This window comes from Pelodiscus sinensis, chromosome 6 (assembly GCF_052426305.1).
Source record: "Pelodiscus sinensis isolate ZL-2025 chromosome 6, ASM5242630v1, whole genome shotgun sequence".
NCBI lineage: Eukaryota > Metazoa > Chordata > Testudines > Trionychidae > Pelodiscus > Pelodiscus sinensis.
Genome location: NC_143057.1, coordinates 16,456,994 through 16,472,970, shown reverse-complemented (window position 1 = coordinate 16,472,970; position 15,977 = coordinate 16,456,994). Strand labels below are relative to the sequence as shown.

At 40.7% G+C, this 15,977-nt stretch overlaps 1 protein-coding gene across 1 annotated transcript in view; it reads right to left on the bottom strand.

The window, feature by feature from the left end:
* The window catches only part of PLAA (phospholipase A2 activating protein), a 40,451-nt gene that overhangs the window by 22,517 nt on the left and 1,957 nt on the right, over nucleotides 1-15,977 (bottom strand). The window contains exons 2-7 of the mRNA XM_075931461.2: nucleotides 12,626-12,819; nucleotides 10,263-10,363; nucleotides 10,051-10,171; nucleotides 7,202-7,369; nucleotides 3,165-3,300; nucleotides 2,519-2,688 (exon numbers count right to left, since the gene is read on the bottom strand). Coding sequence (XP_075787576.2) covers nucleotides 2,519-2,688; nucleotides 3,165-3,300; nucleotides 7,202-7,369; nucleotides 10,051-10,171; nucleotides 10,263-10,363; nucleotides 12,626-12,819 — 890 coding nt within the window. The remainder of the gene's footprint in view (nucleotides 1-2,518; nucleotides 2,689-3,164; nucleotides 3,301-7,201; nucleotides 7,370-10,050; nucleotides 10,172-10,262; nucleotides 10,364-12,625; nucleotides 12,820-15,977) is intronic.

The window sequence follows — 15,977 nt, the reverse complement described above, 5'->3', positions numbered from 1 at the left end:
AGCAGGCTCATCATAAATGTAACGTATTCCATTTCCATGAATGATACATGAACTAAATCCTCAGAAACAAAAAGTTTATTAGAGGCATAGGAATGCCTCCATAATACCATGGACATAGATAAAAAATTAATTGTATTGCTACATAACACAAACTCAGCTGTGGGTGAGAGGGAGTAGGTAAGATCAAAGGGGAACAAGTCTCAGATGAAAAAACTGAAGACTGCTGGCAGTTTTTCCAGACACTATAAAGGGCACAAAAGCAAAACTATTCTACTGCATAAGAAAAATAGAAGTAAGTCAAAAGCCACCCTATCTTAACCAGGACATCTTCAATGATCATAAACAAACAAACAAAAAAACCCAAAAAACTAAAAGGAGTCCCACAAAAAGTGAACTCGATTTAATTACAAAGGATGAATATAAACAAATGAAACAAGTATGGAGGGGCAATATTAGAAAGGTTACGGTACAAAATGTGATCAAAGTAGCTAGAGATATAAAGGTTAAAACACATTCTACTAATATATTAGAAGCAAGAGGAGGCCCATTACTCAATGGGAAGGGAAAAAATAATGAAGTATGGAAATGGCAGAGGTGCTTCATGATTGTGTTTCGATTTTCACCAAGAAGGTTGGTGGTGACTGCACACCTACAATAATGAATGCCAGTGAAAATCAGGTAGGTTCAGAAGCTAAAATAAGGAAAGAACAAAGTTAAAAATTAGACAGTCATGTTAGATGTTTTCAAGAGATTTCTAAGCCATTAGCTATTATCTTTGAAAAGTCATGGACTACAGAGGAAAGGTTCCAGAAGACTGGAAAAGGGGCAAATATAGTGCCAGTCAATAAATAAAAAAATAAAAAAAAAATAAGGACAATCCCGGGAATTACAGACCAGCCATCTTAACTTCTGTGCCAGGAAAGATAATGGAGCAAATAATTTAAAAGAGTCCATCTCCAAACATCTGGAAGATAATAAGGTGCTAGGTAACCATCAGCATGAATTTGTAAAGGACAAATTATGTCAGAGCAACCTGGGGGAGGGATAGCTCAGTGGTTTGAGCATTGGCCTGCTAAACCCAGAGTTGTGAGTTCAATCCTTGAGCAGGGCCATTTAGGGATCTGGGGCAAAAATCTGTCAGGGATGGTACTTGGTCCCGCCATGAGGGCAGGAGACTGGACATGATGACCTCTGAGGGTCCCTTCTAGCTCTATGAGATATAATATATGGAGATATATCTAACAAGCCTTGTAGATAAAGGGAAGCAGTAGATGTAGTATATTTAGATTTTAATAAGGCTTTTGATTCAGTCTTGTATGATCTTCTCATTAACAAGCTAGGAGAATACAACCTAGATTGGGCTACTATAAGGTAGATGCATAGCCGGTTGGATAACCATTCCCAGGGAATAGGTATCAACATGGTTCAAAGTCATGCTGAAAGGGCATAATGAGTTGGATTCCTCAGGATCAATTCTGGGTCTGGTTCTGTTCAATATCTTAATTATTCAGACCATGACAGAGAATACTCTTATAAATTTTGCAGATGAAGCCAAGCTGGGAGGGATGGTAAGTGCTTTTGAGAAAAAGATTATAAATCAGATTTATCTAGACAAACTGGCTATATGGTCTTATATAAAAAGAATTATATTCAATCAAGACAAATACAAAGTACTCCACTTAGGAAGAAACAATTAGCTGCACATGTACAAAATGGGAAACGACTGCCTAGGAAGGAGTACTGTGAAAAGGGATCTAGGTGTCATAGTGGATCACAAGATGAATATAATTCAACAGTCTAGCACTGTCGCAAAAAAGCAAACATTCTGGGATATATTAAGCAAGCAAGTAGTAATTCTTCTGCTCTACTCTGCACTGATTAGGCCTCAATTAGAACACCGTGTCTAATTCTGGACGTCACATTTCAGGAAAAATGTGGACAAATTGGAGAAGGTCCAGAGAAGAGCAACAACGATTAAAGGTCTGGAAAACATGACCTGGGAGGAAATATTGAAAGAACTGGGTTTGTTTCATCTGCAAAAGAGAAGACCAAGAGGGGACATGAGAGCAGCTTTCAAGTACGTAAAGGGCTGTTAATAAGAAGGAAGGAGAAAAATTATTCTACTTAACATCTGAAAACTGGGCAAGAAGCAATGGTCTTAAATTGCAGCAAAGTAGGTTCATATTGGAACAACTCCTGAAAAGATGGATAAACATTGGAATAAATTGCATAAGGAGGTTGTGGAATCTGTATCACTGGAGATTTTTAAGAGCAGGTTAGACAAACACCTGTGAGGGATAGCTTAGATGGTGTTTAGTTGTGCCATGAGTGAAGGAGACTAGATTTGATGACCTCTTGAAATTCCTTCAAATACTATTATTCTATGATTTAACACAATTTAAGTAATCAACAAAAGGTTTTCCATTCCCCAGAGAGATGAAGCTCCTAATGCTATAAAAAAACCAAACAAGCGATGTTTATTATTGTTTGCTTTTAATGCAATAGAAAATGAATTTACCAGGTTCTTTCAGATGTTCTCTTCCAGGAAGATCATCAACATTAATGTCTCCCAAATCACTAGTTTTTGGGTCAATAGTTGCTTGGGAAAGTTCATTTTCAAAAGCTTGAATTTCCTCTGCACTTGCTGTGCGTTCCAAAGATTCTGTAAATACTCTGATAATCCCATCACTGAATACAGAAGAAATGCAACATATTTAAAGATTCAAACTCCATCACATTACAATTCCTGGTATGGAATAAAGTTAATTTTTAATGGGCTAAAACCCTGTATCAGCTATACAAAACATTCAGTTCACGTTGGCATTCTATTACAAAGAAAGAAGGATACAAAGACTAGAGGTGACAACGAGGGAGAATACTCCTATAAAATGACTTTGGTACAGAACAACTGCTAATCTATTCCTAATACTGAACTTTGAAAACTGTTCACATTTCCAAGGCACCATCTCTTCTGAAGTCCTCAGAATAGTAAAAAAAAAATTAGTAATATGAAGGAAACATAAAACCTCCTCCAAAATGAGAAATGTTACTTGTTCTCTCTATACTCCAGAGCCAGGCACTTCTCTCACACTCAACGATGCATTTAATTGGCTTGACAATGTGTTTTGCAAATATAGTTGATTATATACGTAAAGTCGGGATACCTTGCACCAACCACGATATCACCATTGTTTAACACACAGCAACTCCAAACCGACTGAGCTGGAAGTCTGATTATCTGAGCACATTCCCCTTGTTTCCAGATCCTAAGTGTTCTGTCTTCTCCAGTGGTAACAAAATCTGGAGAGAGAAACATATAGAAAACTAACATAAAACCCAACAAAGGCACAAAGTAGCTTCCTGCTGCTAAATACTTTACAATGAAATACTTCTTATATCTCCTTAAAGAGGTTTACAGGGAAAGAAGGGTGAAATAGTCACTACTCATCTTTTTTTCCTTAAAAAAGTGCTCAAGTGTTTAAATTAGTGGCCAGCTTTACTAGGCAGAAAAGGATTACGTTCCAAACAGCACAGTACCAGTTTCCTTCACAGGGCTGTATTAACCAAGCTTAAAAAAATCAAAACCATCTCACCACTATCAGGACACTATCTTCCCCAGGTCTACCGAAGAGGCAGAAGACCTCATAGGCTATGCATTTTTGAGCACATAACTAGGAAAAACACGTGACTTGCTATTATAGTCCTTGTACCCTTTAAAACTGTAACAAGTGCACTGAGACATATACATGCACCCCCGAGGGCAATGATCTGTTACAGTGCTTTTGGAGCTTTACTTCTCACCAAGAGTACAAACATATTCTGTACATCAACCAGAGAATCAATTTCTTCTGTGACCTTGGGCAAATCACAGTCCCAAGCCTGTTTTTACATCTAACTTTCAGATATAGCATAAAGATTACATCGTTAACATTTGAGGCAACTTCTACAGAAGAATCTGAAAGCATATCGGAATATTAATATCAAAACATTAAATACTGTTTCGAAGACTGTTGCTATAAGCTGTGCTTTTTTTGTGTGACGGCACTGCCACTCAGTACCGGCACCTCCAGACAGAACTCAACTTTTCCCCTGGAGTAACAAGCCTTGTAGATAAGGGTGTTTTCTTTGTTTTTTTTTTTTTAAACACAAAAAAGCACTGGCTATAAGTATCATTTTTACACTGTGCTCTAGCATGGATATGCAAATAGCAACCTGAATTGAAATCCTGGGCTCTGCCATTGACTTCACTGGCCAGGATTTCACTCTATTACTACAACCTATATATATATATATATACACACACACACACACACACACACACACACTTACTTCCAAATAAAGTCGTAAAATGTATATTAATTTTATATCAATAAATATGTCAATTTTTTGCAATTGCATGAATAATTATATCTTTATGCAAAATCTCAAACTTATAAGTATCTGAAATTTTCACAGAAGCCTGTTATTCGATTAACCATGGTCTATACTTGTTTTTATTTCAACCAAACAAGTTATGTATCATATACAAAATTTAAAAAGTACCTTAAATTTATATTTAAATTAAAAATGATCTAAGATTAATTTTAAAAGTATTTAATATCAAATTATTACAATATTATGCATTATGTTTTAGCTATTTTATAACAACTACAACTTTCTGTCAAAGTACTTTGGTGGCACTAGGGTTGCCAGGTGTCTGGTATTGATGCCTTCGTCCTGACACCTAAAATGCTGCTTTCTCCCTTCTCCCCCACCCTTGACAAATTTTTTTGGTCACACCATCTAGGTGGCCCTGAAAGCTATCAATTTTTGTTTGTGCCCTCAGTAGGCTTCAAATTTGACATGCCTGTCCTACACAATATGTAATCAATTGGTAAATATTATTAGAATGACCAAGTCTTGCTTGGCCCATTTTATAGCAATCGATGGGAGAGAATGGGCAGGATTGACCCACGGTTCCTGTTCCACCTAACTAAAAGTAAATAGGCCCTTCATACCAGCAACCTAGTGCATGGTGTTCCACTGCGTGGGAAGAATAGGAACCATGACCTCCTGCCTGGTATTGTAGGTAGCATACGGGTGAAGTGTAAATGAATTACGCTTTATTACTGTATTATAGTAGATCTTTTGCATTGTATTAATTGCTTTAGAATTTATAGTATTTAAGGTTTAAATTGTATATAGTAACTGTATTAACTGCTTCGAGCTTACAATAAATAAGAAAGTAGTTAAGTATCCGTGGAGTGTCCTGGTTTCCTTTGGATCTAAAATAAATCGAACCAAACGACAGCGGTGTGGTGAGCAGCTATGTGGTGAGAACCTATGTGGTGAGCAGACGTGATGGTGACCAGCAATGCAACTTTCATGGAGAGGTATGAAAAAGAACAAGAAGCGAAGGACTGGAAAGGTGGTCTGGTTAAGGCTCGCAGCACCAAATCGAGGTCCCACAAAGGTACTGGGTGTGTTATATCCAGATGGGGGAGGTGCAGACCTTTAAGGAACCTCTTGATTGTAGGGTACATATAAACAGACCATCCCTCAATTTTCTGGTGGAAGGCTGTAATAGCCTCTAGGTGTACCTTGATGGAACTGAACGAAAATGATGATTGCTTAAGAGAGTGAGGAGGTAGTACAGGATAAAAGATAGCAGCACTGATATCGGCTCTTGCCCTTTCGAGGTGCACCTTTCTAAGAAGCGCTTCCACTTATATGTGTAGGAGGCGCATGTGGAATTCTTACAGCTGTGGATGAAGATTGCTCAACTTGCTCCTAAAGCCCTAGTTTGGAATAGGAGAGCCACAAGGGAGACATGCTATTAGATACAGTTTGAATAGGCCTGGGTAGGTTTCTGTTGTCCGATCCAGAGTGATGAGATTGCGAGGCTGATGCACAGATGAAGCTGTGTGCAGTGTATAATAAAAAACTAGTTTGTTTGTAGGGACTAGACTGCAAACTGTGACTTTACTATGGGAACCCCACAGGCTCCAGTAAAGGCATTGTGAGGATGTGGCACTGGTGGAGTAGTACTGGCAGTGGCTTGTAGTACTGCACTGGAGGACTATGGTGTCGGGACGAAGCCGGTAAGCCTCTCTCCATCACTGCAGAACTGCGATGGTACTGGGGGCACTACCTGAGTCGTCGTGGGTCTAGGATATACGTCGGTGCCAAAGAGCAGGTGGGTGCCATCAGACACATTGACACTGCTGATGGTAGTGGCGATGCTGTGGATTTCAGTGCCACTGAGCTAGTTGGTACCAATGGTGTGGACAACAGCACTGATGCAGTAGTTGGTACTACCACTACCGGCGATTACCGGTGCCGCTTTAGGACGTTGTTTGGACTCTTTGGGGTCAATACCGGCAGCAGCCGATGGTGCTGCAGTGCGTGATCATATGTACCGATGTGTGACCTCTGTGCTTACAGTCTGGTGGGGGACTGTTTCTTAGACAAGGGTTCCCAATGAAGCACTGAGGAACTTTTCCCCTTTGGCACCTTTTTGCCTTGATGGGAACCTGGGGGAGATTGTATCTCCCTAGGTTGTGATCCCGTGTCCGAGGCAGGGTGCGTATTTTTCTTAAGCAGAATTAGCATTAACCAGAGATCCCTGTCCTTGCAAGCCCTGGCCCTTAAGTCTGGCACAGTGAGGGCAGTCCTGAGGTGAACAATGCTCTCCCATACATTTGACACATTGTCAATGACAATCAGAAATCAGCATTGCCTCTCTGTAGTTCAAAGACTAGAGAACCCAGGCATGATTAAAAAAACCAACCAACCAAACCCCACACTCTCTCAACAACTATCAACTAACAACAAGAACTAAGAAACTATGTAAAACTATTTCAGAAGTGTGAAGAAAGCAGACAACTGCAGAGCTCCATCTCAGGCTGAGGGTGGTTGAGAAGGAACTGGAGGGCTTGGACAGCGCAGGGACTGCTTCAAAATTTCCGATCTAGGTGCCAGGACAGCACCAAAACCAAAGATGGAGCATCCATGGGGACATCTCTCGAGGAAGAATTTCTGAGAATTCTGGACCCAGATATTAAAGAACATTTCTCCTGCAGTGACATGTTCACTGTTCAAATTATCAGAAAAGTATAGAAAAGAGAATGCCGGTGAAAGAATTCAGATTATATAATGATACCAGAACTGCCATTCATTTTGAAAAGCTCCTTTGCTAATTTTACTCTGAAAATAGTCTTACCTTTATCATGAGGGAAAACAGATATGCTGTATATATAATTTGTATGTCCATAATAAATCTGAAGACACTCGCCCAAGATCTGCCACCTTCGAATACTGGCATCATTGGCACAGGAAAGGAATTCTGAGTCACTTAAAATCGCTAAACCTCTCACACAATCTTCGTGTCCTTTATAAAAGAAATGGTTTACAAACAATCAAATATTGTTTCCAGCAGCAGCTTAACATGTCAATATCTTATTTTGCAATCTCATTACTTTGTCAAGAGCCCCCCAATGCTTTAAGAAAATTGACTCATAAATATGCATAAAGGAGGCTTTAGGCAAAATGTGTCATTTAACATTTTTAAAGTTACTATCTGTTGAATTCGTAAATTATACTAGAAGATTTACCCAGCATTGCTTGGGTCCTTAACTTTAAAAAAAATTAAGCAAAATGAAAACTAATTTAAATCATTGCTCTGGGGTGGGGCTGAAAATGAGAGGTTTAGTATGCAGCAAGGATGTAAAATCCCCTTTAATTAGTTAATCAGTTAAATGTTAAGTTTAAACAATTAAGTGATTAAATGAAGGCAAGGTGGGGGGAACCCTGCCACCACAGTTGGGCTGGAGTGGCCCCCACAGCACAGGCTGTTCCCGGGTACCCATTCACATCCTTAGTATGCAGGCTGCCCTGGAGAGAGATGACTACCCCAGCCCTCTCTCACTGCAGCAGCTTGGGGCCAGGTGAGAAGCGTTTCTCCAAGGCCTCTGCAGCTCGAGCAGGCACAGCTCGGGGAGAGATGCATGTCCAGGTTCATCTGCCCCCCTGTGCTTCCCCACCAGAGTGAGGGAAAAAAAGCAAACTCTACACTTTCCCCTGGCTCCCTGACAAAGGGAAAAAGCCAGCAACATCCACTGTACAAATCAGGGGCACAAGGAAGCTTCAGCTAAGGTGCATTCCCTAAGGGGCACCATAGGAAGAGGAGGCTTGGTGATGGGACAGTCATGGACTGGGGGAAGGAAGGATGCCCCTAGGCAGCCTCTTTCACCTGCCTGGTGATTCTCTCTTTTCTGTATATTATAAGAAGCAATCCCATTCCAGGCACATCTTACTGTCCTGGAACAACCAAACCTCTAAAGCAAGGAAGCTGCATACCAAATTTGGTGGGCCTACCTCTTAGGCTATGTCTACACTGGCAGCTTCTTGCACAAAAACAGCCGTTTTTGCCTGCTGTCTACACCGCACTTGCATTCTTGCGCAAGTAAATTTACAGTATAGCATTGTAAAATAGGGTTTCTTCTGGAAGAGTTATTCCTCTCCCCACGAGGAATAAGCCCTCTTGCACAAGAGCTCTTCCACAAGAGGGCAGTGTAGACAGGCAACATGAATTTCTTGTGCAAGAAGCCCCTATGCCATGGATGCTCTTGCGCAAATGGCCAGTGTAGATGAGTTCTTGTGGAAGACTTTGCGCAAGAACTCTTCCTTAGAACAGTTCTTGTGCAAGAAGCTGCCAGTGTAGACATAGCCTTATTGTTTACGAGAAGTTCTTGAACAAACAGAAGGATGGACAAATGGATTCGATCACTCACTGATAAACTCTTTCAAATATATAGTAGATTGTGTAGGAGCTGTGTCTCACAAACTTGGTGGGTCCTGTGCTTTCAGGCAGGTTTGCTTGCCTCAGCAGCTGACAGCACCCCTCACCTGAGGCGTGAGTTCACTGTTTGTTGGGATCTTTTCATCATTGGCCAGCATATGATATAAAAGGGAGGGATAAACTTGACAGTCTTTTCTCTGAGTGGAAATGCAGAAGTGGGTGTTGAAGGAAACCCAGGCCCACCCTTTATTCCAGGTTGCAGCCTAGGGCCCTGTAATAACAGCCGCCTATGTGAGTCCCCAAGACCTGCTCCAAGACCCTGAGCTAGTTCCCCACACCTTCCTTTTTCTCCAGTTCATCCTTCAAGTCCACTTGCTGTCTATTTTCCTCCTACTCTCAGCAGCGCTTTCCACCATCCTCCAAGCTACACTCCTTCCCCGCACTCCATCCAACAACTGCAGGCAAGCTCCTTTTATAGCCAGTCTCAACTGGTCTCCCTAATTAACCCCAAGCATCATCAGCCCAGACTTGCCTGACTCTGCAGGACTGATCAATTAGCCGCAGGTGTTCAACTGCCCCTGACTGCTTCTGCTGGTTCTAGACCAGTCTCTCCTTGTTAGACTGAAGAGACCTGTTTCCAGGATGAGGTTGGGGTGGGCTAGACAGCCTCTGCAGACCAGATCTCTGGGTAAAATATTTATAGAGCAAGATGGATTTATTTGGAGTTTTGGTCCTTTTTGGCACTGTATTCCTGGGTGCCATCGACAGCCTTAAAGCTGAGCCCTCCCAGAGCTGAACTGGTTCAGTGTCTGTGTGGCTCTGCTGGGGGACAGTTACCCCAACTCTGTGCCTTGACTACAGGAAGCCAGAGCTTCTGGCCCAGCGGGACAGGATGGTGGTGCATCCCAAACGGCAGGCTGGCAAGCTCAATGGCTTGATCAGCATGTTAGGTGACAGTCTCAAGGGGACCCCTGTGATTCAACTGTCATCTTTATTCTAGAAATTGGTGTTCACTAAAGATCTAGCTTTAAAAAACACACCTCCTTTACTTAGCATATTCTGAAAAAAATCAGGCCTCTAAGGTGTCCCAAGTGGGCTACCTAAAAAAAAAATAAAAATAAAAATCACTAGCCACCCCTTTGAAAATCTTTGTCTACATATTCAAGTTACTCGCATCCATGAAATTTTCACAAACAGGAAGTTGACTTTTAAGCAGCATGTAAATGAGATGTCAGGTTAGAAAATACTCTCCATTTTACCCAGATATTTACCAGTGAACGTTCTCTCGCATCTTCCTGCTTTCCATAGTTTAATAGTTTTGTCAGCTGAACCAGTCAACATTAATCCCTGTTCAGGCAATATTTTTACTGCCCATACTGCGGCTGTGTGACCCTGTGAACAGGAACAGAATTAGACTAGGTAGAGAATTTACAATGCTATTCAATTATTCATTATTTGATATACTCATGAATAACTACCATACCTGTAATGTCATCATGCATTTGTCATTCAACCAGACTTTAGCTGTAGTGTCCCATGAGCCACTAAGCAACGTGCCAAATTTCCCAGATGAAAGGCTGCAAACTGGAACAAACATTCAAATCAGCATTGACACATTCCCAATCACTGCCCCTTTCTTATTCCAGTAACATACGGAAAGAGATTTTTCTCAAATTAGCGGCACACATTGAAGGAAAGTAATTTTTTTTAAAGTTGTTTCCAGAGCAAACTTTTGGTCCTTTCCTTTTCTGCTTTGGAAAGGGAGTTTAACATCGCTGCAGTCACAATGCTAATTAGAATTAAATTCTTCAAGGGATATCTGACACCTAGCACCACTGGAAACAGCTGGCAAACAGTTCACTGTTGTGTAACAGCAATTCCAGCAGGTTTGATTGACTATATCTAATACACAATTTTATGGTATTTATCCATACATGTAGTCATGTAAGAGCGTAAATGAAAGCAAGCATCACGCTGATCATTAATGTCATCTACTATATATCTGAGAGAGTTTGTGCATCCGTTTGTTGTCAGTCCATGATTCCATTTATTTAAGAATACAACAGAGAGAACTAGAACCCCCCAAATGTGGTATACTGTTTCCTCTCATAACTTACAGAAAAGTTCAGGGTTTGGTTGTGCCAGGACAATGAAAGTTTTTAAATTGGCTCCCCCTGCAGGCTAGCTCCCGCCTGGCACCACGAGCTGCTGTTGGTCCTGCCCCCAAGAACTACAGAATAGTCGACTAAATGATAAGAATTCATGAGGTTACTCGACTATTCAATTAACCGATATTTAACATCCCTTGTAAGCAGCACTTTGGCATATCAGTTTACATTTAATACAGTACTATAGGTGGTTTTTTCGGGGGTGGGGAGGAGGGGTGGAGAATGGGTCTCTGTTGCTGCCTCATTGTGTAGTTCTGATCCCAAATGAGGAGTGTAGTTAACTTGTCAGTTCATAACTCTGAGATTCTGCTCTGTATCTTAAATATTGATTTTTTATAATAAATAAATGACTTTTCAACATAACTAGATTCAAGCTGATGTGTCTACTGTACCTTTGGAAACAGCATACCTGCTATTACCATGCGTGGATAAGGAGCTGAACACAACACTCCAAAGGATCTTGGTTATACCATCCAAACCTCCAAGGCAACATAAGGATTGTTATAGCCCAGAGACTGACTGGGTAGCCAATGCGCTGGAGGTTTCAGGAAGCTGATAGCCAATTAAGCACAAGCAAGTCTCTCCCCCATTACAGGCATGGGAGATAATGAAGGCTCACAGTGTAGATCTACATGGCAGCAAACCAGGCCTAGCTGGCATTGCAAGGCAGTGGTCTCCGAAAAGTCTGTGATTAAATTGTATAGCTCCCCAGCTGAAACACAGGAAACTGAATTAGTTGACACTCCCTCATGCCTGTGGATGGCCTCTGTCTACACTGCAAAATATGTCCAGGGTTTGAACTGAGTGTCAAAAATCCAACTGCCCTTCCACAAATCACACCAAGCCAGGGCTTGGACTCAGGGATCAAGATATGTTGCACTGCAATGTAGACCTAGCCCAATTTGACTAATGCTCTGAGATTGTCAAAAATTTTCCACAATACAAGGGCCAACTTTGTTTGTCCCCCGGACTGTCAAATTTGGAGCAGAGAGCATGTTTTATTTAGCAACTGCTTGTAAAGTCCCAAATGGGGCCCTAATTCAGTATTGAGGCTCCTGTGTGGGGAGGACCTTCCTTGTCTAGCACACTCGGGACCTGACCCGTTGCGAATAAGGGAATTTGCTGGTTCGGGGAGGTCTCCTGCCACTTGTCTCCGAGGATGCTCCCCCTCCCTACGGCTGGCTCTGCTCTAGCCCCACTGCCACTGGGCTCCAGCTTGCAGGGCTTACACTTGACTCAACCCACTGGGGTTTCCTAGGGATGGAGGTCCCCAGCCACCATGCCTGGTTTCTCCCCGCCTGCTCGGGTATCCCTGGGTATGGGGCTTGCTGGCTGTCCCGTTTTTGCCACTGGCTACTTTGCTGATGCCCCACTCAGCCAAGGCTCCCAAGTGACGGGGCTTGCAGTCCAGAGCCCTAGATTTCCGAGGTTCAACTTGTATTAACACACATATACAATTATACATTATGATAGTTATGCCTTGCTCTGCTGAAAACAAAAAGAGTTACTGGATTATATAAAACCTGATAATAGCTAGATTTAGAAATAATTCACCATGACAAAATAGTAAAGAATTCTAAGTCTTAGAAAAACAAGATTTTATTTTAACCAAATTAAAAACAAGTTGCATTAGTTCCAGCTTTCACAAGGGGAATTACAAAACAAGACCTATACTCACCAGTGTTTTTGTGACCTTTAAGGACATAGAGTGGAGTTGTGTTGTCCAGTGTGAAGATACAAATATTATGGTCATTACCACCTGTGGCAATTAGCCCATGAGGATAGTTGTCATTTGAAGGTATGACACATACACAAGATACAAAATTGGAGTGGCCACTCATACAGTGCATTTCGGTGAATCCCCTATTGAGACTAAACAGATACATAGGCCAATTAACTCACATTACAGAATCATAAGAGAAAACAGGTCTACATTAATATGAACTTTATATTTAAACTCTTGGACTGATGTTTTTCAAAAATAACTAGATAAACAATAGGTTGAAAGAGGAAAAAAGAAAAAAAGAAAAGAAGCCTTAAAAATAGTTTTCAACTTTTGCAAAATGACAATCAATATTTAAACACAAACATTTATTTACTAATAACCTTAAGTAATCAAGAAGTAAAGCCCTATATTACTACACCTAAGATCGAAGGATTTTTCTGGTAAAAAATATTTTACTGAATCTAACAAACATTTTAAAAAATTTGAAACAAGTGTCTGCACAAGCAGGAAATGAAAAAGCTAAGTTAAATAGATATAGCAATTGAGAGGAATAATACTAAATTCTGAAATAAAGTTATCTTGATAATCATATTTCTTAAAATCTTACTGATTGACACTTAGCACTAACAAACATTTATGTTCCCCCCAAAAATCAACAGATTTCTGCTTCCATTCTGTTTCTTTGCTTCTTTTACTACTATTTCATACTTTCAGGCATGTTGCAACTAGGTTATTACTACTTTCCATTAATTTATGTTTCCTTCCCTACACATAAAGTTACCAAATAAATATTAAAAAGATAATTTCTCCCCATATTTTTAGTATAATGTGGGAAACTGATGCACTGAAATGGTTTCCATAAACCACCTGGTTAGGTTTAACAATAACATAGGTTTGCTTAGACAAGCCTAAGAACAGCAAATCTTTGATGTGATAATATAATCTATCAAATATATTTTAATCTGACATCTAAGGTACCTGGTGATTACAAGTCAAGATGTCTGTAATGTATGTACACAGAGGGGCAACAGACCTTAATTTGAGCAATGAACCACACAACTTTGAAGTTGCATTAATAGTTTTCGGTTTTCAATTTAAGAATTTTTTAAAAAGAAAATAATCTATTATGTATTTGAGAGAGCTTGTCTAAAGACTCCTAAATAATAAGACCTAAGATAAACAAATTAAGAATACAGTTTTCTCTTATCATGACTTCAAGCAAGGTAAAGGGCTTGGTTGTGTCAGAAAAATGGGATGTGCCTGGAATGGGTTTACTTTCCATAAAACCATACATAAAAGATGAAATGAGCTAGCTGGGGGTGTGTCCCTTCTCTTCCCCATGTGTAGGACTTCCCCAGCTCCAAGTCTTCTATTCCCAGGTGCACCTTAGAGAGAGCTGAAGTTTCCCGTCCCTTGCCCTCAATTTGTACAGGAACATTTCTGGATGTTCCCTTTTGTAAGGAAGTCTGGGAAAGGTGCACAGTTTGCTGCTTTCCTCACTCTGATTGGTGGTGCAGATGAACCAGGACCTGCTCCAGTCAAGTAGACATGCACCCCTTCCACTAGCTGTGCCTGCTGGAGCTGCAGTGGCCATGGAGAGGCACTTCTCCCCTGGCTCCAAGCTACTGCAATGAGAGAGGATTGGGGTTGTCCTCTCTCCTTGGGGCAGCCTGCATACTGAACCCCTCATCCCCAGCCCCACCTCAGACATTTAACCAAAAAAAAAAAAATGCACATGCTTCATTTAAATAGAGTTAAGGACTAAAGCAATGCCATGTACATCTTCTTGTAATTTCCTACAGTGTACACATTGTAACACTGTGACCATTAACATAGTGGAGGTGAACTAGAAAGAGCTGTCACTTTAATTTGAAAGAGGATAAAAACCTTCTTTTGTGATAAATGTTAGGAAACTTAGTTTCCTACCCCGCTTTACTGGTTCCCTCATCCAAATCACAATTTTATTTACATGACAGCCTCCTGGCAAAATATTCAGACAAACTTGTCAGTCACATTTCTTTCTACTCTCTGCTAAGAAAAAAAGTGTATGCCAAATATATCAGGGATACAGTTCATATTTTTAAACTGTGCACAAAGTAGGAGACATGTTTTGCTGCTACAGCAAGTATACGCCCACTGATTACAACAAAGCATTGGAAGTCAATTTTAAGTTTCAATTCCTGAGTCACTTTTAGTTTTGATTCAATGACTCACTGTGTGAACCTGGCAAGTCTACAGAGACAAAGTTGTGCAGTTGTTTTTAAACACCTAAGATGTTTACAACTGAGAGCAGTCAACACAAAAAAAAAAGTTTCTTTTTGTTTTGTGCAGTAGACTGTATTTTGTATACGGGTAGTGTCGCTATTTTTAGTTTCTACTTTGCTGAAGAGATCATTGTGAACATTAACTGAAGCGTACATACCCTTTTAAAAGACCCATGAAAACCATTTTCAAAAAATCAGAACACACTATTAAAAATTTGAACGTACTGTATTATTAAAACTAAGTTTACTATATCACTTTATTGATGGGCCTACTGAAACAATAACAGATTAAAGAGAATACGCACATTTATGAGCGTAATGGAGAAAACAGCATCTGGGAAGCACTCTAATCTCAGCATCATTCCCTGAATACCCCAGAATGGAGACTCGAGCGCCACACACTTTATCATCACTCACAGAGCAACTAGCAGTTAAGTTATAACAGACAGCGCACAAGAACGATAACACGTCTGCCCACTCCAGGGAGCTCAGTGCCTTACTGAATTGAAGCAAAATGCAGGACAATGTAGCACTTTAAAGACTAACAAGATGGTTTATTAGATGATGAGCTTTCGTGGGCCAGACCCACTTCCTCAGATCAAATAGTGGAAGAAAGTAGTCATAAACCTGGGCACCCCGGACGTCCCATCATCTCTGGTATTGGCACGCTCACTACTGGTCTATCCAGCTATGTAGACACTCTTCTCAAACCCTTCGTAACCAATACCCCCAGCTATCTCCGAGACACTACTGACTTCCTAAGGAAACTACAAAACATCGATAACCTCCCCAATAATACCATCCTTGCCACCATGGATGTAGAAGCTCTATATACCAACATCCCACATGAAGACGGATTACAAGCAACCTGATCGCAGACCTATGTAACTTTGTTCTCACCCACAATTATTTCCAGTTTGAGAACAACTTATACCTCCAGATCAGTGGCACAGCCATGGGTACACGCATGGCCCCACAGTATGCTAACATCTTTATGGCTGACCTAGAACAATGTTTCCTCAACTCCCGTCCCCTTTCAC